The sequence below is a fragment of the Sycon ciliatum genome, chromosome 5 (assembly GCF_964019385.1).
Source record: "Sycon ciliatum chromosome 5, ocSycCili1.1, whole genome shotgun sequence".
NCBI lineage: Eukaryota > Metazoa > Porifera > Calcarea > Leucosolenida > Sycettidae > Sycon > Sycon ciliatum.
In genome coordinates, this window is record NC_088647.1 from 24,641,836 (window position 1) to 24,665,353 (window position 23,518).

The 23,518-nt window shown below is 47.0% G+C and overlaps 1 protein-coding gene and 1 non-coding gene across 4 annotated transcripts in view; both read right to left on the reverse strand.

The window, feature by feature from the left end:
• Positions 1-23,518, reverse strand: part of LOC135818131 (uncharacterized) — an 82,949-nt gene that overhangs the window by 18,387 nt on the left and 41,044 nt on the right. Inside the window, exons 5-17 of one of the 3 annotated variants that reach the window (XM_065331463.1) lie at positions 19,885-20,050; positions 18,237-18,329; positions 17,612-17,705; positions 13,363-13,420; positions 10,686-10,705; positions 10,186-10,231; positions 9,247-9,398; positions 7,732-7,912; positions 7,062-7,219; positions 5,704-5,956; positions 4,316-4,666; positions 3,688-3,759; positions 2,165-2,383 (exon numbers count right to left, since the gene is read on the reverse strand). In XM_065331463.1, the coding sequence (XP_065187535.1) occupies positions 2,165-2,383; positions 3,688-3,759; positions 4,316-4,666; positions 5,704-5,956; positions 7,062-7,219; positions 7,732-7,912; positions 9,247-9,398; positions 10,186-10,231; positions 10,686-10,705; positions 13,363-13,420; positions 17,612-17,705; positions 18,237-18,329; positions 19,885-20,050 (1,863 nt within the window). The remainder of the gene's footprint in view (positions 1-2,164; positions 2,384-3,687; positions 3,760-4,315; positions 4,667-5,703; positions 5,957-7,061; positions 7,220-7,731; positions 7,913-9,246; positions 9,399-10,185; positions 10,232-10,685; positions 10,706-13,362; positions 13,421-17,611; positions 17,706-18,236; positions 18,330-19,884; positions 20,051-23,518) is intronic. The other 2 variants (XM_065331462.1, XM_065331461.1) reach the window with 2 other exon arrangements.
• On the reverse strand, positions 1,243-1,314 carry Trnah-gug (transfer RNA histidin (anticodon GUG)). The gene has a single exon. It is a non-coding gene; the product is annotated as a tRNA-His (tRNA).

The following is a 23,518-nucleotide window of genomic DNA, read 5'->3' on the forward strand; positions in this document are numbered from 1 at the left end:
AGTACTCCCTCAATCTTATGACTAAAGTAAGATATTGGAGAATATTGTCTCTAGGTCACATCTTCAATGTTGCTTTACAATGCCTTCTTCTCGGTTCTCTCTGCGCACCAACGGATTCAGCTTTCGGTCCTCGACAAGCGATTTATCCGCTGCGTTGCCAACCAGCCATTCCCCTCCCACACATATCCCACCTACACCCGTCTTGGCCTCATCCCCATCATCCAAATCGCCCATTGTAAGCTCCGCCTCCTCATGCTTTGTATCCACACCGCCAGAATTAGTAATCTCCTATCCAAGCGCCTATGTCGCCAGACTGAAGGCGTCCCTCGGATCAATGATCCAAATGTGTATGTTGTCCCTGCCACCAGGCGAGTCTCTGGTGACTGTTGGCCGCTCATTTCTGCTGTTAGATTATGGAACGCCCTGCCCCTAGAGTTCAAGTCCCTCGCCTGCCATAGATCATTCAAGAGACTTTTAAAGGTTTATTTTTATGGCTAGCCAGCATCTACAGTCCATTCAAAAAAGGTTGAGCGCTGGCTCTGGAGAGCTCGCGTGTTTGGCGATTTTGTGGTACACTGTGCAGTGCCGCGCGATTCGAAACTTGAAAAAGGGTCCAAAAAGGCACCTCAACTGGGGTTCGAACCGCAAATGTACTGTTATGCAAGTGGAGTGCACGGCCTGGATTTCCATGGTTTTTGCCCAATTCAGTGCTTTGGGGGCAAAACCTGGCCGAAATCCTATTCTTGTTATGGCTTGCTTTTTGGAGAAATAGACTTCAAAAACACAATTGGAAGAGCATTCCATGGGGGATTGCCAAAAAAAGGAGACGAAAACTCAAAATTTGACCCGTTTATGGCCAAAAGCTAGGATATCAATCTTTTCTGAATGGACTGTAGGCTTGGACTTGGAGTCGTGACTCAACTGTGACTCAACTGTGCTTTTTGATTTCGTTATTTTTGTCTTTCGTTCTTTTTCCTTTTTCCCTTGTACTTTTTCTTCTTCTTCTTGTTTTCTTTTTTTCCCTTCTCTTTTTCTTTTTGAGTATACGCAGTCTGTGTTTCTATGTTTTTCTCTCTTTCGTGGAGGCTTGCTTGTTGTATCCTTGGCTTTTGGCCGTTACTTTATCGCCATTCATATTGGGCACCATTGCACGTTTGGTCTGCGATACAAAATATAATTTCAACAACAACAAAAGGTTCAAGGAGCCCCAGACACAATTAGTCAAATGAAGAAGAAAAAGTGTGCTGTGACCAGGATTCGAACCTGGGTTACTACGGCCACAACGTAGGGTCCTAACCACTAGACGATCACAGCTTGCTACAGGAGCACACATTTCCAGGTGATACCTCGCATCGTACTGAGCCTAGAGATTTCCTCTGACAGTTCAACTACCATCCGAACCGATGATCATCTCAGTTCATGTTCAAAGTTCAATGAAGTAGTGTTTGCACATTCTGCTACTTCACATGGTTACTCCAGAACAAAATGAAACTGGAACTACACCAACCAGCACTATAACTACAAGAAAAGAGAGAAGAGAGAGAGAGAGAGAGAGAGAGAGAGAGAGAGAGAGAGAGAGAGAGAGAGAGAGAGAGAGAGAGAGATGAATAGATAGATAAATAGATAGATAGATAGATAGAGAGAGAGAGAGAGAGAGAGAGAGAGAGAGAGAGAGAGAGAGAGAGAGAGAGAGAGAGGTGCTAGTAGATAGAGAGGGAGAGGGAGAGAGAGAGGAAAAGGAGAGGAAGAGAGAAATGTGTGCATGCTACTAAGTAGTGGTGTGCATGGGTAGTCCGGTACCCGTGCTACCCGTGAGGACCTCGGGTATACGGGTACAGAATAGTACCCGAAAACCCAAAGTCGCAGATGACATCATGTACAGTCAGTGCACGTGTACAAATTCGCGTAATACTCCGCATGTCTACCCAGTGTGTAAGGGAAGGGGTGCATTGTGGTGTTACCATGGAAACATTACCCGATCGCGTAGCCGTGCTACCCGTGGCAAACTACCCGAACCCGATACCCGAAGAAAATGCTACCCGACTTAGCCCTACTACTAAGCCAGTCATGGAACCAAGACGCTCAGGGAAAACTACAGAGAGAGCACAACAAAGAAAGACGGAAGGAGAAAAAGAGAAACAACACTTTTAAAAAGTACACTTACCGCAATGACTTTCATCGTCACCCTGCGGGCACTGTGCAACGCCATCGCACAGTATCGTCTTAGGCATGCACACACCACCACCGCGGCACAGGAAATGATCAGACCGACACTGGGCAGGCTTCTCTTCCAACGGCGGTGTGCCCTTCTCTGCACAGACACGATTCGTTGTCGCCGTGCATGGTGACAACTCGATTTCATCCGCCGAACAGGTTCTGCATTCTGTTCGCAGGCAGGAAGAAAAGACGGAACGAATTCACGAAGAAATAGCCTCGGTCATGGCGTATAGTTTTGAAGTACCTCGTTATTAACTCCTATGGCATGGTGCTGGATGTTTGAGGCGGTCTGATATTGGTAGAGTACTTTTTGTGTATGCGTTGTATCTCAACGATACCTCACTCAAGACTTCCAGGCGTACCGCACACAAGCACTCTCAGTCTCAACCACCACGGGCATTACGAGTTTAGATAGATAAACATTACAGTAATGATAGAATAGAATGCATAACGGGTATACGGGTAAGAGAGCTATTGCGACTCTGAGAGAACAACGAAAACCACCAAAGAAAACAACCAAGGAACAAAACCACTCAAAGCGCTGTCATCAGCAAAACGTGCCAGTACCGGTGCACACACGGCGACCCAAGCGAACTCAGCGTACCAAACACGCAACAAATAAGGCAAGCCAGATATCGTGCACGCGTGAGATGACCGTTTATGATGGTATACACGACTGCAGAAACATGGCAGCGGCTCGTGCACGCACACACAAAATAAATAAACAAATAGAAATTCAAACTACAATAATTAACCCGAAAGGAAAGAGGAAAGAGACGTATGGGAAGCCGAAGGGTTTCACCTGTCAGTGGGTGCTTGCATCCGATATGGGTGACAGTAAACCCTGTCAGATAGTGACACATCGTAGGATTACTCAGCAGCGGAACTTCACTCAGGGAGAATAGTAACAAAGCACGTAAGTAACCCTAGCAAATCGTGAACTCTACTAGCAAACGAACGCAATGTTCATAATTACTCAGACGACACTCGTGGCCAAAGACCAACAGGTAAGAGAAGTTACCTAATACAGAATCAATTAGACTAAATCAATGGCATGCAGCAACAGCTAGCAGGAAAACAGGCAAGGAGTCGAAGTCGTGACGAGATCTCAGGACGTGCAACGGAGACCTTTTCAACGCATTTACAACAGTACTCATAAAAAATGTGTGCGCACGCTTCTACTATATGTCATAGCAATGCATATGCCGTAACTGGTCTTTTGGACCAGCTGCATTCTGCACCATGCACCGCGTACTCGGTAGACTATTTATATAGTTAGCAAACTGGCAAATGAATATCACTATCTTCGATAAGCCGTCCTCAGGAATCCTACAGTCTGGACTTAGCGTGTCACGGCTGACAAATGCAAAAGAAGCCGCCTTCACAGAACCTGCAGGTAGTGAGTGGGCAGTGCAGCACCTGGACAAAGAAACACTGGGTCAGCCTCCACCGAACAATGCCACCACTTACCCGTACAGAAGCCACTGTACACATCGAAGCAAGGCAGCGCAGCAAACATTCCATCCGCACAGCGAGGACAGGCTGTGCAAGACACAGGTTTTAAAACAACACGAGCAGAAAATCAGTGCACGATCAGCTCAAGGCCATGAGCCAGTGCAGGGAGAGCACGGGCCCGGTTACTTGACGAAGTTTACGGTCCATTCATTAATATCCAAGCCAAACTGTTGGTATCTCGCACATGTTTGTATAGTGGTAGAAATGATGACTGTACATCCTGCATTGTGTGACCCTTGCTATTTTACAGGCTTGCCATATTCGATGTTGGAAGAGTCTGACAATAGGCAAAGAATAGGGAGTTGCCCAGGGTTTACAAAATAGGACGGGTATGCCATTGAAAATGTATGGACAAGCAGGTCGGCAACCCAAAGAGATGGATGGAGAGACTGTAGTCCTATCTGAAGTCAACGGCTAGTTAGGTAGAGTACTGACACCACTGCTCACGCACGCAATCACACACACATACACACAAACACACACAAACACACACACAAACACACACACACATACACACACACACACACACGCACACACACACACACATACTGATACACACAGCGCACATTACGCAACGCCTCACCTCGATACGACAGGACGAAGCCGGAGAACTCCAGCGAGCCGTCCGTCACAAACTGCACACGCATCCTGGACCCACTGGATACGATGATGTTCTCGGGTGGCTGAAATCCACACAACCTCTCGAGTATATGCCCCGAAGCAGTGTCCCACACACTCAAATAGTCAAACTGGCATCCCGGAGATGGCTCAACATCCAGTACCAGGAACTTTACAGAGATGATGTGACCAGCCGGCACCTCGATGAAATAGGAGCAGTTCTGGTTTGGCGCGTACGTGATCGAGGGCCCGCTGTTGTCCTCAAAGTTCCCATGGTGTCCGGAAAAGTGGAAGCCATTCTGACAGGACGATGCATCTACGGAGCACAGAGAACACAATTGTTGCGTGGCTATTGGCAGGTATATTTCAATCACGGCCGGGACCAAAACCAATGTGATCAATGCAATTATGTGCCACCATGTTATACAGACCTGCTTATCCTGAGGCAGGATCACAAAAAGGACTTCAGTCAGAAACTGCCATTGGGCATTGGCTGATCTAACGGAGCATTTATTATGGTGATCTGCTTTAGAACAATGCTTTGCAGAGGCCGAACCCTGCTACCAGTACTAGCAACAGTACATAACCCCCAAGAGTGTGCAACTGCCTGCACAACCTCTATGCTGTGCTGCGGCAGCAGAACTTCACATCACGTGACATGGTTCAAAAGGTTACACTGGCAAACAGTGCAACGTGACCAGAAGAGACTTGAATCCAAACCTGGGTTGCGTAGAATCCTGTATCTATCTTGCCCAGAGTGCAAATAATGTGTACGGCTTCATCACATGATGTGAAGTTCTGCCGTCGCAGACCCCATAGCTGGAGTTGCACACTCTTGGGGGTTATGTACTCTTGGTACTATCGATGTGTGCAGCTGCAGGGCTTGTCTATGAACCAACAATACTGCCGTCTTGCCGGTGCTCAAAAGTAGACTGGTTGTGCAAAACAGATTGCCCGTGCACTCACAGCTCTGTTTGGCAACCACCCCGGGATACTGTGGTGCACGGACAATGGTCTTTACAGGTGATCTCACATCACAGGGTCAACAGTGTATACTGAACATGATCTGGGACCTGTGATGATCGGTCTCTGAAAACAGGTGGTCTTTCAGCACAGGTCACACTGCAAATCTTTGCATGGTCTGACGCGGGGACCAGAGGTGACCGGTCTCTAATGACAGGTGGTCTCTTCACACAGGTCAGAAATGCATGGTGAAGCTAGGTATAGGGTCTGAGAAGCATGGTCTCTGTAAACAGGTGGTCTCTTCAGACAGGTGGTCTCCTATCACAGTGGCTGTTTATCACAGGCTTCACTATACATGTACACGCATGAGTATAGAGTCATTGTTCTTACCAACAGCTTTATAGAAGACGGTGAATCCCTTGTTGGTGTTAGTGTAGTCACTCGAGAACCCTAGACCAATCTGATTGGCGGCGCTGGTGAATGGTTGTGGCAGGATGGTGCCGCACAGGCGCGTGTTTGGCAGCGTGTTCTGAGAGAGCTGCAGGGCAGAGACCTTCGCTGGCGCCAGGCTGAATATGTCCTTGGTCACCAGGCCGTCGACGACAATGACGTAATCTGCAGCACACTGGCCATCAGGTTCAACCTGTGGAAGAGAGCAAAATTCGGGAGAATAGCTGATCAACGCCAAGCCCGGATGTAATCAGAGTAAAATTCCTGCATCAACTTCTGCTTGCATTCCCTACAGTTTTGCTACGGACTCGACAACAGTGGCACATACTTCTAACTCAATAAGTTCTAAGTGTACTAGACGACACTAATGCTCAGCGTGTTAAAGGCTATCTTGCCACACCTCTATGGCTAGACTGACAAGGCATGCTGAAGTTCCACTTCCGCTCGCCAACAAGCTAGGTTAATGATATGGAGTAGCACACTCTGTGTTGCAGCATTCAATCACCGTTAAACCTGTCAAGGCAATCACTCTGATAAGGCTACCACCTGTCCCACAGCACCACCACAACCAGGACCAAGTGATGTTATTTCCATGCCAAAAGGCACTGGACAAGACCACCTGTACACAGGGAACCTATATTGACGGTCACTTGAGTAGTCGCCTTTGAAAGGTTTCGCTGTATGCCACGGTAATGCTTTAAAGAAAAAAATGAGTATCACCACCAGAACTCTAACCCGGACCTTTGTCACCACCAGAGCTCTAACCCGGACCTTTGCTACAGGTTACAGAAGCACCTGTCACTAAGCCATGGTGTAGTTGTCATTCCAGCAATACATAATAAACAAAGACGTTGCCTTTGTCGTTACACTCTTAGTGTGTGACATGGAAACATTCTACTGTCAACCAATGAAGGTGTCCCATCACCCCCCCCCCCCCCCACCCCCACCCCTACCCCCCCCCCCCCCCCCCACCGCCACCACCATCACCACCACCAACACCGATTAAGAACCATCACTACCACCACCGGCTAAGAACCATCCGAAATATGATAATTGGACAAGCGTCATGGAACCAGTCTACACCGGTCTAGCTGACTAGCTGCTGTCAGTTGACTGGCTTGGGCTAGTGCCAGTTTATCTTGAAGACTTTAACCAAACATCTACTAAAGATCCCACCTAGCCAAACAATGCATTCTATGGTACATGACTAACGATGGCCCCGACAAACATCCTGCCAGCTCCTACCCTGAGCATTCACAGCACCGTTCTTTGTGTGTGCAGCAACTTTGATCACGAACCTGGAAATTCGAGAAGCTGAGCTTGATGACCATGCCAAGCGGTACGCGTATGTTCCACGTGCAGTGCAAGTTATTAGGGTAGTGGCCAGTATAGCTGTTGAGCGGGCTGGAGAAGTTGCCTTCTCTGTCCGTTAGCGTATAGTCACACTGTGGCGAAGCTGGACGCAAGCAGAAGAACAGACGGAAAATTCCGTTATAATTTGCAAGCAAACAAAAACCCAATCAGTAGCATTGACTTTAAGGAGTGATTGGTAATCTCAATGAATAGCATTTCAGAATCCGTGGAGGAAGACACACACCTTACTAGTGGGCAACGGGTAAACAACAACAGCAGACCAACAGGGAGGGTAGGGGTGACACAATGAAACCCATGCTGGTAAGACAACCAATAACACCATCGACCTGGGATCTTGGTGTTAGTAACTCCCGCTTTGCACACCGAAAATTTCAAACGTTGAACAGCGATTCTAAAGTGAACTATTGGGAGCGAATAGAGAAGACAAGCGAGAGAGTGGTAAAAGAGAAAGGGGAGGGGGTGGGGAGGGAGGGGAGTGGGGGAGGAGGTCAGGTTCGATGTGTTTGTGGCGGGGGGGGGGGGGGGAGGAGTGGATAATGAGGCCAAAATTCCGTATCACAGAACAAATTCACAGCAAATCGGCTTCATCCTCACTTGTGAATGTGGCGACAAATCCAGGTCCTGTTCCGGTGCTGTCCGTGCGGAAGTTGAGCAGCAGTGAGTTGCCAGTGGTGGTGACTGTTCGATTTCCCTTGTTCTGCAGCCGTGCAATGAGCCGTGACGTGAGCGTGTAGCCATCGCGAATATCAAGCCGATCTTCGTAGAAGTTTTCAAACTGCAAGGCAAAGTGCAAGTGGTAGTAGAGTAAAAAGACTTGGCTGTTGTGATTCAGTCAAAACTGGTAGCTACATGTAGAGTGCAGTATCATCATGACCACTGTGCTGCTCAATGAAATCCAGTCGAGTCAATCAAGTATGCGCCGGGTGTTGCGCAGCCCTAGACCTGCGAACACTGGGCTGCGAATTGGCGCAAGGCCAAACTTGACTCACGCGATCTAGAGACTAGCGGATAATGCCGGCAGAAAATTCGGCTGAAACGGCATCACAGACGAGAGAGAGCAGAATTTAACAGAACCAATGCTTGTAAAAGCAGAATATCTATCCCGAGTCCTAAGACTCCTAACTAACTAGTTACTTCAAGGCTTTCCCTTGCTCTCACTTCTCAGCAATCCTGGGTACTTTTTTAGCACTGCATTTCAAGCGCTCGCTTGTGCTTGGCAGAGGGCGCTGCGTTTCGAGGCCGAGACACAGCGCTACATCATCCAGTCCGCAAGCCACAGTACAAGTGGCAGGCGCTGGCGCTTGACTTCGTGCTATACTTTAGTACAGAGGTCAAAGTGCAATGTCTGCTTCAGCAGCACACGATCTACCACCCATTGAAGATGGCAGTTCCTCAATTTTTTATACTATAACATGTAGAATTAGATGCATCCGGATGAGCGCTTTTTGAGCAGAAAAGTCAGCAGAACCCCCATGTGCTTCGAGCAGAATTTTGAGCAGACTGAAAAGCAGAATTGTTTCTTTCGCCGAGCATTATCCGCCAGTCCCCAATTGAGCAGCACTGCAGGTATACAAGTATATGTGTCACTACTAATACTAAACTCTGATGGCGTAGGGTGGGTACTTTGGGATGTACCTGCCCCTGCCTCTGCCCTTGCATGCATGCAACGAAGGCTGATGATTAAAGTGTTACAATGGCTGCATGAATGCTTACCAATCCTTCCCTGGCTTTGATTTTTTTTCGACACTGGAAAAAACTGAAGTTTTCTACAAGTACTGAAAAAGACTTTCCAAGATAACTTCCAGTTGTACCTTTAGGCTATGTGTGTACCCGAATGTCATCACAATGACGTCACCGTGACAAAAACCGCTACACCACCATTACATCATCAGTACACTACCATGACATCATCAGTACACCACCATGACATCATCAGTACACCACCATGACATCATCAGTGCACTGCCAGTACACCACAAGACACCACCATGAGGAGAGTCATGGAATGAAAGAGCAGAAAAGGTAAGCAGGTGCAACACAATGGGTTGGGTTGGGGTCGTGGAAGGGAGGGGGGGGGGGGGGGTAATCTACTTGCAAAGCACAACATACCGTGTAGGTTACTCTCAGAGAAATGCTGTGATTGAGCGGTGCGAGTATCACCCAGACGCAGTCGAGGTCATTTCGGTAGTTCTCATCAAGGCCGCTTCCATCCGTCAGAGCACCTTGCAGGGTGGTTGTGATGTACCCACAACCGAGTGCAGCTAAACAGAACACGTTTTGAAAACAGAATTCAACCTCCTGTGTTAGAAATCAATGGGAGAAGTGCTCAAAGTGCTGGTGGAACTGGCAGTGATTGCATGACAACTGACAAGATAAAACACACGTATTACATTTCATTGAGGAGTTACGCATGCATACACCTGAGCGCGTGAGTCAGTGTGTGTGTGCGTAGGGGGGGGGGGGGGGTAGGTTTGTGTGTGTGTGTGTGTGTGTGTGTGTGTGTGTGTGTGTGTGTGTGTGTTGCGAATCGAATTATGGTCACACACGTCTTTCTTCTCTTTCTCAGACTCTCCCTGACTTTTCTTTCATTCTCCTGGGTGGTTACCAACAGCCAGTGCATGCCGGAGTATGTGGTGTGATGTTTACACGGGAAAAATTAAAAAATAAAAAGACCAAAAAGTAGGGATTCACTGGCCAGAAAAAGCCACTTCATAGCTGTGTGGTGTAGACCAGGCTGAATAGTGGCAGTCAATTCTTCAGCCTTGCAAGCTGTTGAATGGCGCAATCCCAGCACAAGTTGCTATAGCTTCTGCTGTGGCATCGCTATCATCGCCTCCGGCGATGGGCGTAAAAAGTCAAAGGTGTGTGTCTGTGTGTGTGTGTGTGTGTGTCTGTGTGTGTGTGTATCTGTGTGTTGTGTTGTGTGTGTTATGTTGTTTTATGTTGTGTTGTGTGTTGTGTTTTGTGTTGTGTTGTGTTGTATGTGTGTTTGTGTGTGTACATGTTGTTGGTGTTGTACTATATCGCTGTACACCACACTTCACTTACCTCCGTAGCCATACAGCTTGAGCAGAGCAGCTTCACTGATCGTACTCTATGGCACAGCACAGTCACACCAGCACAGTACACCAGCACAGTCACACCAACACAGTGAGGGGAGAACAGACCCAAACTCAGAGGAGCACTCTTGCTGCGGAATACGGCAGTGATCAGTCTAAACTTGAAAAGGGAAATGATCAAACTCCTGTCATGCACAATGGGTGTACATCATCAACAGCAGTTGAGTACTCTGTGTACATACCCAGATGCAGAATAATGCCAACGCACAAAACGTTATGTATTATACTAGTACTATACGATCCACAGAGTCCAGGTCCACAGGACACATGCAATGTATCATGTTGATGATGTCATCATGCTCAAAGCCCTACACTAGAACACTGCAGGACAGATACAACGTATGGTGATGGTGATGTCATCATACTTGACCCACACACAACACTGTTACTGCAGGCTACATCCAATGCATGATATCGATGCCATCTTACCTGAACTGGTCTGCTTTCACCTGAAAAAAGGAAAAATGGAAAATTCAACATAACATCCCCTGTTAGAATGTGTCTTAGCAAAAGAAGAATATCATGTTTATAGTGGATTACACATGCATGAAGTTTATACCATGCCCAAGCAAACACAGTAGTGACAGTCCAAACGAGATTGCTACGCCGGTAGTTTTACTGATTTTATGGATTATGCACTAGAATGTACTGTTTTGTGTTTTGCTACATGAATTAATACAGCATGGCGAAACGAAGTCCCATAAGGTAGCAGTAAAAAGCAGGACTCAAAACCACAGAAGAACTGGCCGAGATATATTAAAACAGTGAAGTATTATCGAGCAGTGCAGGACATGTATCTGTGCTCCTTCGGTTACCTAGCCAACCATGACTGATTTCAAGAAGAGAGCACAGTGATAACTCTCATGTGGACAGTGGAACCAACATGGCCGAAATCATGTGACCCAGAATATGCAGGGGTTGCATGGAGTTGGAACCAACATGGCCGACATCATGTGACCCAGAATATGCAGGGGTTGAGTGGAGTTGGAACCAACATGGCCGACATCATGTGACCCAGAATATGCAGGGGTTGAGTGGAGTTGGAACCAACATGGCTGACATCATGTGACCCAGAATATGCAGGGGTTGAGTGGAGTTGGAACCAACATGGCTGACATCATGTGACCCAGAATATGCAGGGGTGGAGTGGAGTTGGAACCAACATGGTTGACATCATGTGACCCAGAATATGCAGGGGTTGAGTGGAGTTGGAACCAACATGGCTGACATCATGTGACCCAGAATATGCAGGGGTTGAGTGGAGTTGGAACCAACATGGCTGACATCATGTGACCCAGAATATGCAGGGGTTAAGTGGAGTTGGAACCAACATGGCTGACATCATGTGACCCAGAATATGCAGGGGTTGAGTGGAGTTGGAACCAACATGGCTGACATCATGTGACCCAGAATATGCAGGGGTCGAGTGGAGTTGGAACCAACATGGCCGACATCATGTGACCCATACCCATATATGCAGGGGTCGAGTGGAGTTGGAACCAACATGGCTGACATCATGTGACCCATACCCATATATGCAGGGGTCGAGTTGAGGTTAGAACCAACGTGGCTGACATCATGTGACCCATACCCATATATGCAGGGGTCGAGTGGAGTTAGAAGTTTTAGAACCAACATGGCCACCCTGCATGGTCGTGTTATAGATCTGCAACACCACCATAGAGTAAAGGACCAGCATGCTGAGGAACTACAGTAAAGCCTGGTGTAAGCGACGTCTAGTTTTAGCGGCCACATGATTTTAACGACCGTTTTTTCCATGCACGGACAGTTCTACACAGAAAGTGCACCGGGTACAGCAACCACCTGCCTTGCATGACCAGCGACCGACTATTAGTTTACCAAGTGTCATATCTGACCTGCATACAGCGACCAAAACTACTAGTAACCAAAGTGCTATTCTTGCTGATAGGCTTGACTGCAACAGGGTTGAAGCGTGCTCAGAAGTGAGTACAAGCAGTCAACAGAATTGAAAAGTCATTAGTGACTGTGCAGGGCACCCTGCATGCACTTGAGTGAGGTGTGAAACTGATGAGTGCTCTGCCTGCACACAAGTGTTCTATGCTTCACACCTGTCAATATGAGTACATGGAAGTACATTGTCATGAACACAGTGTGTATACACGTTCCGATATGCCGCGAATGTATGGGATCTGCTTCTAAAGACCACCTGGCTAACGTTTTTCCTTGCACCGTGGGATGGTCGCTTAAACCAGGTTTTACTGTCGGTGCATGACACTGAGCACGCTGCTGTCCAGTGGGTAGAGCCGTCTGACAAACGATGGTGGAATATGCCCATTGTGTATTGTTCAGGTATGGAGTGCATGAGTACTGCATATATGTACACTGGGGTAAGGCCTGCCAAGGGCGTCGGAACCGCACCGGCCACTTTTTTGGCCGGTTTTTTTTTTTAGCACACTGCAACAAAGCGCGATGATCTCAGCGCAAACGTGGCAAATCCTTGTCCCCGATCGTGGTTTGTTGCAGAATCAAAAGTCCATGTACACTGAAATGGCACCAAATGCCTGAGAATGCTTGCAATTGTTTTTTTTTTTTTTTTTTTTTTAGCACACTGCAACAAAGCGCGATGATCTCAGCGCAAACGTTGCAAATCCTTGTCCCCGATCATGGTTTGTTGCAGAATCAAAAGTCCATGTACACTGAAATGGCACAAAATGCCTGAGAATGCTTTCAATTGGCTTCAATTTTTGAATTTTTTCCCAGGGGAGGGTAATGTTTGTCCCCGATCGTAGCATCTTCTTGGTTTTTTTCCAGAATCAAAAAGTCTTTCATTGTAGTGACCGTACACTGAAATGGCACCAAATGCCCGGAAATGCTTGCAATTGCCTTCAATTTTTGAATATTTTTCCCGGCGGAGGACCCCGGACCCCTTCCATGGCCGCCCCACCTCCAAAGTTGGTGCGACACGCCTGCCTGCGCTGCACAACACCCCGCACCAGCAACCATCCCCAAGTGGCTGTTGTAGGGTGTTCAATGATACAAACTATACGTCACCACACACTGCCGGGTTCAACAGTAAAGCCCTGAGCAGCAATACAGTGTTAGCCGAGAGCGTATGCATCCTCACTTGGCTCAGGCTGAATGATCTCCAGTTGTATAGGGTAGTGGGTACTGATCTTCACTGCCTGTAAGAGACAAAGCAGCAAACACACAGTGTTCACACGATTCAGACACACATCGCTCACACCACTGCAGCAGCGTGTTACAAAGATCAAGATGCATGAAACACTGTTACGAATACACAGCAGGGTACACATTACATTTGCATGTTTTATTTTATTTTATTTTTTTTTTTTTTATTTCACTCAACTCGTGGTTCATGACCAATTGGCACGCAAAGTGCGAGAGAGGGGTGATAGCCAACCACGGCAAGAAAAGAAAAGAAAGGAATATAGAAAAAGAGAAGAAAGAAGGATAGACAAGAATCCAGCAATGAGATCCTATCGTACTACATTATGCGATCGGAGTGCATTTTTAAAGCTGGAAAGACATTTTGATGTCTTAACATGCTGGGGAAGTTGCAGCCAAAGGCTGTAGGACAAAAACAGAGGATAGTTGGTAAATGCGGCTGAATTAGCACAGGGAAGTGAGAGACTATTACGAGTGGACCGGGACAGAGAAAACCAATTGAATACGGAGAGATGAATGGGAATTTTACCTAGGCGAATTCTGTGGATCAAAACGCAAAGCTGCTGTTTGCGATTATCTTGCAGTGGCTGAGTATTGCTGATACAATAGAGCTCAAGACTAGGAAATAAACGCTGCTTGTTAAACAATATTTTAAGAAGAGATTTATGTTGGATTTCAAGTTTGTTCACAAGATGTTGACTTAGACTACACCAAGACTGACATGCATACTGGAAAATAGGTAATAGATACGAGCGATAAAACATAGAACGGCATGTATTTGGCAAATGAGAACGATGAGGATATAGTATACCGAGAACACTACTAGTTTTCTTGCAAATATAGTCTACATGAGGAGCCCATGTTAGACAGTCGTCAATAATTATACCAAGGTGCTTATGTTCATGGACAATTTCTATGGTCGATGAGGTGCCAGGACATGATAAAGACACATTGCAGAACTGATCACTAGCACCGCTACAGAAGAACATCACTTTGGTCTTACTAGTGTTCGGTCTCAGCTTCCAAGTCGACATCCAAGAAATGGTGGAGTTTATCTTTTTCTGGAGGTCATTGACTAGCAATTGCTTGCAACTACTTGAAGCGGAAACTGTGGTGTCATCGGCGAACAGTGAAACATTAGGGACAGACATCGGTAGATCATTGACGTAGACTAAAAAGAATAATGGCCCCAGGATTGACCCCTGTGGCACACCAGAATTAATTGCCTGGGGAGACGAGAGGGTGTTGCCGACGCGTACAGCCTGTAGCCTGTCAGTTAGGTAGCTTTCAAAGAAACAAAGCAGGTTGCCACCAATGCCATAGGCACCCAACTTGGCAATCAGGCCTCTATGCCAAACAGTGTCAAAGGCTTTCGCCAGGTCAAAGAAGCACATGCCAGTATGTTCTTTCAAATGTCGGGACTGCATGATGTTTTGGATTAGGTGGACTAGGTGCAGAGCTGTGGAGTCCCCTCGCCGGAAACCAGACTGCATGGTATGCAAGTACGGGGACAAGTGTCGATATAGCTGATCGTACACAATGCGCTCAAACAGCTTTGAAATACAGCACAGTAGGGAAATGGGTCTGTAGTTCGTTGCATCCGACCGGCAGCCTTTGCGCTTATAAATTGGGACCACTAATGCGTATTTCCATGCGGAGGGAAAGATTCCAGACGACAGAGAGATGTTAAAGAGCAGCGATAACGGATATGCTAGGCTGTCTTGGAGGTGTTTCAGGATTTCGTTTGGTATACCATCGTAACCAGGAGACTTCTTATTGGGGAGACTGCGTATGTATCTGGTTACAGTACGGGATGAAATCGTCAGCGATGTAAACGTTGACTCTACAGGTATTTGGTGGATAGGAGGAACTAACCATTCAGGTCTATCCTTAACGCAGAAGCTGGTAAACTGCTCATTCAGAGCATCCGCGATATCAAGAGGCGCAGTGGCGGAACTTTGGTCAGACCGTGTGATTGCTGTTGGACTAGAGCCCAATGACGATGCTGATTTACGAAGAGTTCTTATAAATGAGTGAAGTGATGGGCGCTGGCTGTCGGTGAGAGAAGTAGTAATGGACTGGATGTATTCTTTATGGGCTACACGTGATAACGTTTTTGCTATATTCCGCTGACGTTTGTACTGCGTTGCATTGGACGGGGTAGGGTATTTTTTATAGATGCTGTAGAGGTCATGCTTTCTCTTAATGCCTGCCCTGAGCACTGGTGTCATCCATGGTGGATCCTGGCGTGAAGGGCGGCTTCGGTTTCTGGTGGTTGACTGGTGATCGCGGTGAGAAGAGCAGACTGAGAGAGACGATTCGAGGACAGACGAGAAGTTAGAAACGGCTGTATCAATATCAAGGCCGCATAAAAGGTCACTCCAGTGAGTTGCGGCAATTTCAGCATTGACGCCTTCCCATTGCGATTGAGTGAGCAAGTGATGGCTGAAGCGAGGCGGTGCAGTGTCAGATGTGGACTCTCGAGACTGTGCTATGTCTTTAGCTATGGAGAGCCTGCCGAGGACGATTAAGTGATCGGAGGCACCCAGGGGGCTCAGGGATTCAATGGATGTGAACCTCTCGGGAATGTTTGTGGCGACTAGGTCCAGGCAGCCACGGGGCCCATTGGATGTAAGATGGGTGGGGAACGTAACAAGTTGAGACAGTGCTATGGAGCGAAAAAGGTTACACAAGGCAGAGCCTGCAGCAGATGTTGAGTCGGAGGCACACCAGCTCTGGCAATGGGCATTAAAATCACCAGTTACAATGGTAGATGATGGAGCAGGTAGCTTAATGAGAGCAGTCCGCAGAGTATCTACAAAATATTGTAGGTCAGCAGCGGGCTGGTTAGGGGGTCTATACAAGCAGGCAAACGACAGTGGTTGGGATGAACCTATGGGAGTAGCTTCAATAGCAATTGCTTCAAAGTTCTGTTGCCGAAATGAGTGAATCTCTCTCACTTTGCTGAAGGCGGTAGTGAGCACCAGGATAGCAACACCCCCATAGCCTCTGAAGGGGTCAGGGTTAGAGGGAGTTTGCGGTCGGTCACGGCGGAATACTGCATAGTTCGGCAAGTGTAAGGTATGGTTGGTGGTGAGCCAAGTTTCGGTGATGCAGATAATGTCAGGCTTCTTGGCATTACAAAGGATGGAGAGTTCACCGAGTTTGTTGTTTATTGAGCGTGCATTTATCACCGCAACAGACACGTGGGAAGAAGATTGAGTAGAATGGTTAGAGGAGCTGGAGTTAGGTTGGAAGGGCTGTGCAAAAACATTTAGTGTAGAGTCCAGGCTCGAGGAAACGGTTGAAGTAGTTGGAGGGTGTGGGTTGAAGGGGAGAGCGTTGGGATTTAGGATGCAAGTACTGCTCATTTACCTACACTGTCAGAGGAGAAGCGCCATTCGCGAACACGTACGGAGGCAGGCCAGAAATCATCACGTTGGATCGTGGTGAAGTGCTCTTCAGGAATCACAACATGGGCATAAGCCAGTCCAAAATAGCGTGTTTCAGCCACGGAGCATTTGATGATGTGAACATCTTTGTTTGCGCACCACTTAGCTATTGCCTCAGCATGGCAGCCGCTGTCTATGTTGCTGACGTGGAGCGCTTTGCACCTTACACGGGAACCACCGCGTAGGAGACCCTGTGTTGACTTCTTTGTCTTGTGGAAGTATGATGTGACTGAACTGTGCGTGTACGGTGTGGGTGTTTGGTCAGCTGGACGTTGGAATGATGGCGGTGGAGTACTACGGTGTGGCAGGCTCATCAGTTGGGCGCTGTAGAGCGGACGAGTGTTTGTGAGCCTCTGTTCAAACTGTACGGGTGCGTTGGGATTCAAATGCTGCTGCTGTGAACGTGGGGCTGGTGCTACGGTGGAATTCAATGTTGTATTACTTACCCATGATTGCCGGTATACTAGACAACATACGCAGGTCTTTCCACTCCATCAGAGTATGTGTTTCTATACAGAATCGCTTAGCCAGGTGAATCCTGTTTTCTAATCCAGCATTTTCACAGAAACTGATGCCATCACTAGGCACAGTGCACACTTGCTAGTACCGTTGAAGCAGGCAGACTAAGGGAAACTGTAGTCTGTAGTATTTGCCAGCACATGAAGTGGCACTGTGATGTCGGCAAATTCTTCTAAAATATATTCTAGGCAAAGGCACTGAGCAGGGTCCACTCACTTCTTCCAGGGTGAGCTTGTAGAAGTCCTGATAGTGGTACACTTCCACGGATGATTCGGGAATTCGAAGAGACAATGCTGCGGAGGCTATGAACCTGTGAAACAGAAAAATTTCAAAAAGCACAGAGAAGTGAGAGTTCTAGCTCTACCTCCGTTGCAGGATCCCTCAACTCAATGTGCTGACTACACGGCCCAACTAATTTAGTATAACAGTAGCAGCAAGGAGAGGAAGCGTGTCGAAGCAGGTTTTCTGAAATCTATCCTTCTCTTACTTTCTAACCCACATACATCGTGACACGGTAGCAGCTGGGTTGTTACATTGTGTGCGGTGAAGTGCTTAAGAGTGAAGTGGAGAAGGTGGCCGGATACGGCAGGTATTGGGATAAGGGAGCTGTGGATATGGGAGGTGTGGATATGGGAGGTGTCTGGGTAAGAGAGGTTCCACTATTAATGCCCTGTCGGTTTGCTGAATACATGTTATCGCCCCGGCATTTTCCATCGATTCAAGTGGCAAGCTCAGTTTCCTGAAATCCATCCCGGCAATGAGTTGGAGGCTGTGACGAAGTAAGCTTATTGAACACCAAGTGTCCCCTGGTCATGGTGCTGATTACCGCTAGCTTGCTCACCTGTCATCCGAGCATCCACCGGACAGTGAAGTATCCACCGTGCTACTAACATACCACCTGTACTGGGAGCTGGTAGCAATGCTTATGGTGGACCTGCAGCAGTGTACACACCGATACACAGCACTGATTGCATTGATACCTTGTGCTCCGGAGCAAAAGCCACACTTTCAAACACCAATAATCCACCCAGAAAGTCAGCACTGCTTATACTACGATGGTCAAATAAACACTGTGATAGACAGTGTAGATATTTGTACTTTGTGACAAATATCTGCGTGAGGCTTATACTCCGGAAAACACGGTGCACAAGACGGCAGTTGCTTGGCAGTGAAGCTTCTAGTCAGTCGGCAAAAAGCGTGAGCTTCAATATTTGGAACAGGCACCGTCTATACAGTCATGCAGCATGCAGTCTCAATGTATCACAGTATTTTACATCACAAATCGGTCAATTCTAGAATTAGTTATTGTTGATGCACAGCTCGATTACACAAATTCCGTCGTTAGAATTGATTTTATCCAATTCCGTCAATTCTGAAGAGAGGGCAGAATTTCTCTAATTCTGGCGCCAGAATTGCTTACTCGGTGTGTTACCGGTCTGGTCATGCATGACTCAAGTCAAGGAAGAGCCTCCCTGGCCGGTGTGTCGCCAAAGCAGGGCTACAACTGCATGTAGTTGCTACTTTTGTCTTCCCGAAAAGCTAATTGCCGCTGTTGAGTTTCCGCTGGGAGCTGATTATTAGACCAGATCAGTTTTGGGTGGTCCTTTCGCACACGCGTTCAGCTTTATCGAAGCCCAATATTGTTGCCGACATGGAGCCTTCGCCGGGATGGACCGGTACGCGAAGCTGGGTCGCCGCGCGCGCGTGCGCGCGCGTGCGCGCGAGGGTGTACATGATATCTTTTTACGACCAATTTTGTTTGTGATATGCCATCATCGGAATAAAATGAGTGTGAATTCCAGTCGTTCGTTTACATGGCCGGAATTCGTACATTTTGGTCATTTGAGAATTACAAAAGCCAGTTCCAGAATTGTGTAAACGTGTAATCGAAAGCGCCCAATCACAGCAATAACTGTGCCCAGGCAGAAAACTACAGTATCAGCAGGTCATGCAAGCCTAGAAAATGGACACGATTGTGCTGCCAGATGATCGCTTTTGTGTGAGTTTTTAAAAGCAATGCAGCTTCATGAGTCCTTCCATCTTCGTGCAAAAGGCTTTACACCCAGGTGTATTGTAGGCCTAGCGTATTTAGCACTCTTGGACTACCAAAAACTCGCTCCAAGTGCATGGTTTTGTCAAACGGAGGACTTGTGGAGTGGCAGAGAAAATCATGACGTTCACCATTTTACTCCTTCACTTGCTTCTGCTCGAAGAAGTAACTGCCGCGTGTTAAAAATGCGAAGAAGACAAAGGAACCATACATTTTCATGCGGTTGCATCTAAGTGTGTGGACATGAGTACATTTCAGCTATAACTTTGCTACAATGTATTCTCTGGATGGATTTTCATTCGGTTTTTCATGTGATTCGTACAGCTTCTGGCTACACGAATCTGCTGATCACTCAAAAATGCACAAAATCGGGATAACATCCCTTTTCACGTGCTCTGGCTCTATTGTATTTTCAAACACACAACGGCTAATTGCTCACCATTCGGCCGGGCGCACGGAGCCACAGCCGACATTCAGATCTCCCATGATCAGGATGTCGTGGCTGCCCATGACGTGCTGGATGTGCTGCACCGCGCCGTCCAGCGCCTGTAGTTCACGAATGGCGGGCCGCGATGTATGCATACCAGTACAGATGAAGCTACCCACTGCAGAGATGCGAGCACAGCAAAGCAGACAGCGACACACACACAGGTCTGCATCCAGGGTTAGCACAGCAAAGCAGACAGTGAAAATTGGACACTAAACTCTGCATCCAGGGTTAGCACATTTTCTTCCTACATCAAACCTGTCTTTGTAGCAACCATTCCAGGTGCACAGGAAAGCAGTATTTAAAAGACAGGAAATCTTTCTGCACAGGTCAGGATGTGCACATGGTAAGGTACATGATATGACAGGCCAGTTTAAATCATTTTTAACCAAAGAAAGGTGATGTCTTAGGCCAGGTGGTCTATTGACACAGGAGGTGGTCCCCATTTTTAAAGAATAGAAATTAGGAACACGCGCTTGCATTATCACCTCCATGGGAGATTCCGTCACCTCAGTTTCCCATGGCATGTCAAACTTCTATGCAGAAAATCCGCAACTGAACCAGTTTGGCCGTGTATACGTGAGTCATTCATACACTCAAACCTCCACTAATGAGGTTTGTTGGAGCAAAACAGCTGTCGGATGGGACTGCAATATCAACACTCTATGCTAGTGATGTTCAACCGGAACGCTATTTTCGACGGTCGGCGTGTAGAGGGCGAGTCTACTGTTTTTGATGTGTTTTCGAGACACGGTTAGCAGTTCGGCTTCTGAGTCCTGACTCCAGACGCAACGATAGACGTGTGAGGTAACCCTAGTTGGAATCTTACCGTTTCGTTCTCCGGCTAAAAAGAGCTTTCTATCGTCGAAACGGTACCAAACCGACGGTATTTTGGGTTTGGGGTACAAGTGCCGTTGATCTAGCGCGTGAACTGTAAAATGCCATGTCTACACACACACAAAAAAGGTGCAGGCCGACCGCCGAAAATAGTGTGAACTGTAAAATGCCATGTCTACACACACACAAAAAAGGTGCAGGCCGACCGCCGAAAATAGTGTGAACTGTAAAATGCCATGTCTACACACACAAAAAACGGTGCAGGCCGACCGTCGAAAATAGCGTGAACTGTAAAATGCCATGTCTACACACACAAAAAAACGGTGCAGGCCGACCGTCGAAAATAGCGTGAACTGTAAAATCATACTAAAATGCCATGTCTACACACACAAAAAACGGTGCAGGCCGACCGTCGAAAATAGCGTGAACGGTAAAATGCTTAACATGTCTAGTATGTGTACAGGTGTGCTACACTAGCAGAGCACACATTTCATCAAACCCAGCCAGGCTACGGGGGTAAATGCTTTCACCACGTGTGTCTCTAGTTATTAGATGCCTGAATACAAACCTTTAAGCAGCGTAATGACAGAGGACCGGGGACTATGCAAGTCACTATTAAAAACTCAAGACGAAGACTGGCTCTCCGCACAAACGCGTACTTCAAAATCATTAGAACAGTTGCATCTACAAGGCCATAGTTCAGCTCAAAATCGTTCTGTGTTCTCCATGAAGAACACAGAACTTGAACTGCATGTCATGTCAAGTACGGCTTGCCTGAAGGGTTTCTCATAACGATGCATTCAAACCCATAGAGGACAAAGAGATTTGTGCTTTACGCAGCATAGCCTAGTTATCCCCCAGGCACACGCATATTAGTGCTAGATCGGTGTAGGTGTGAGTGTGTGTCAGCACTCAGCCCGGCGTCAGTGGGCAGTAATGACCTTTCCTCAACAGTCGGAACGCCACCATCCCCAAGGATCAAGTCCAAGTGATTCCTTGATGGAATAGAGTGGGTCATACAGTGGCGAAAAATCCAAAAAATGAAGAAAAAAGACTGCTGGCAAAGGAGATAAAAAAAATTCACGGTTCACAAGACTCGGCTAGAGGAGGAGGTATTGACGAAGTAAAAGCACAACGGCTGGTAGAAGGTCAATATACATTTGTACAATATTATTTACATAGTGCAAGCTTGTTCTGTACCGGACGTGCAAAACACACACGGGCCACGTTTAAAAGAAGAAAGTCCAGCAACAGTGCATGACGGAGAAAGAAAACAGGAATTGAGAACACTAGAGAAAAGGTGATGCGGCAAAGCTACTTATAGTTCAGTAAAGTAGTACAAACAAACACCTGAAACAACATTCAAATGCCACAATAAGTTTTGAACCATGAGTTCAGCATATCGGTTCTGCCGGCGGTTCCGACAGTTTGTGCAAGCAATACAAAACCAGAACATTCATAATAATAGGCTACACACCGTGCAGTTATCATGTTTACTATAACACACTGGCTATCAGTATATGTTACATTCTGGCTATCACGATCAGTGCTAGCTCATGAGCGAAGCAGGAACTGGAATGAATCTAGATGTAAATACGCGGATCTAGATGTGTTTGGTTTTCAGGGAAAATTGCTGAAATTCAGGAACAGAAGAAGGCAAGCTACAAATATATCATGTGATCAGCGATAACAATGCAAACGCGGCTTGTGCTGAATTGATTTACAGAATGTTCTAAGTTCACATCACGATTTACAGAATGTTCTAAGTTCACATCACGATTTACAGAATGTTCTAAGTTCACATCACGATTTACAGAATGTTCTAAGTTCACATCACGATTTACAGAATGTTCTAAGTTCACATCACGGTTACTGATGCAATACAACAGTAGTGCTGGGTGCCGAAGAACAGAGCACCGGAGAAGAAACAGCCGAGAATGTCACCAATCACAGCATACCAATATACACGGTGACTCAACTGTGCATAGATGCTAGTACATGAAAATAAGAACAGTCTAGGCTACGAGGCTGACCCCTCAGTTCTTCACAGACAGACAGTACTGTAGTAGGTTCTTGACGGCGTTAACACCTATGATCTACAGTATCGTCACTTGATCTACAGTATCGTCACTTGATCTACAGTATCGTCACTTGATCTACAGTATCGTCACTTGATCTACAGTATCGTCACTTGATCTACAGTATCGTCACTTGATCTACAGTATCGTCACTTGATCTACAGTATCGTCACTTGATCTACAGTATCGTCACTTGATCATCTTTATAGTACATGTTTACATACCAGCAGCATGTACCGGTGATGCCGTGAAGTACCTCCCTGCTGTCAGTGCGCTCGTGATGACCGGTTAGCGTTTGATTGTCATGGTCGAGCTCCAGAGAGATGATATCACCTGCTACCCACTGCTGTCCAAGGTTACCACCATTACACTGGTTGTTTCCCGCCGAATTACCATTCCAGCCAAATATCTCCGTCTTAACACTGTGTACAGTATCTAGTCGTGGTACAGTGGCGGAACAAGCGCAGATATACATCCAGCCGTTGTAAGTTGAGTCTATCCTTAGCCTGATACTGCTGGTACCATGGGTAGTAGGGATAGATGATGTGCATACTGATCTATCCACATATCGCCCTGCGTGTCTTACAGTGCGGCCTGCATTGCTGATGGTGATATCTCCATGACAGCGGCTCTGATCAAACACCGGCGGTGCAGGGTGGGTTACTCTAACT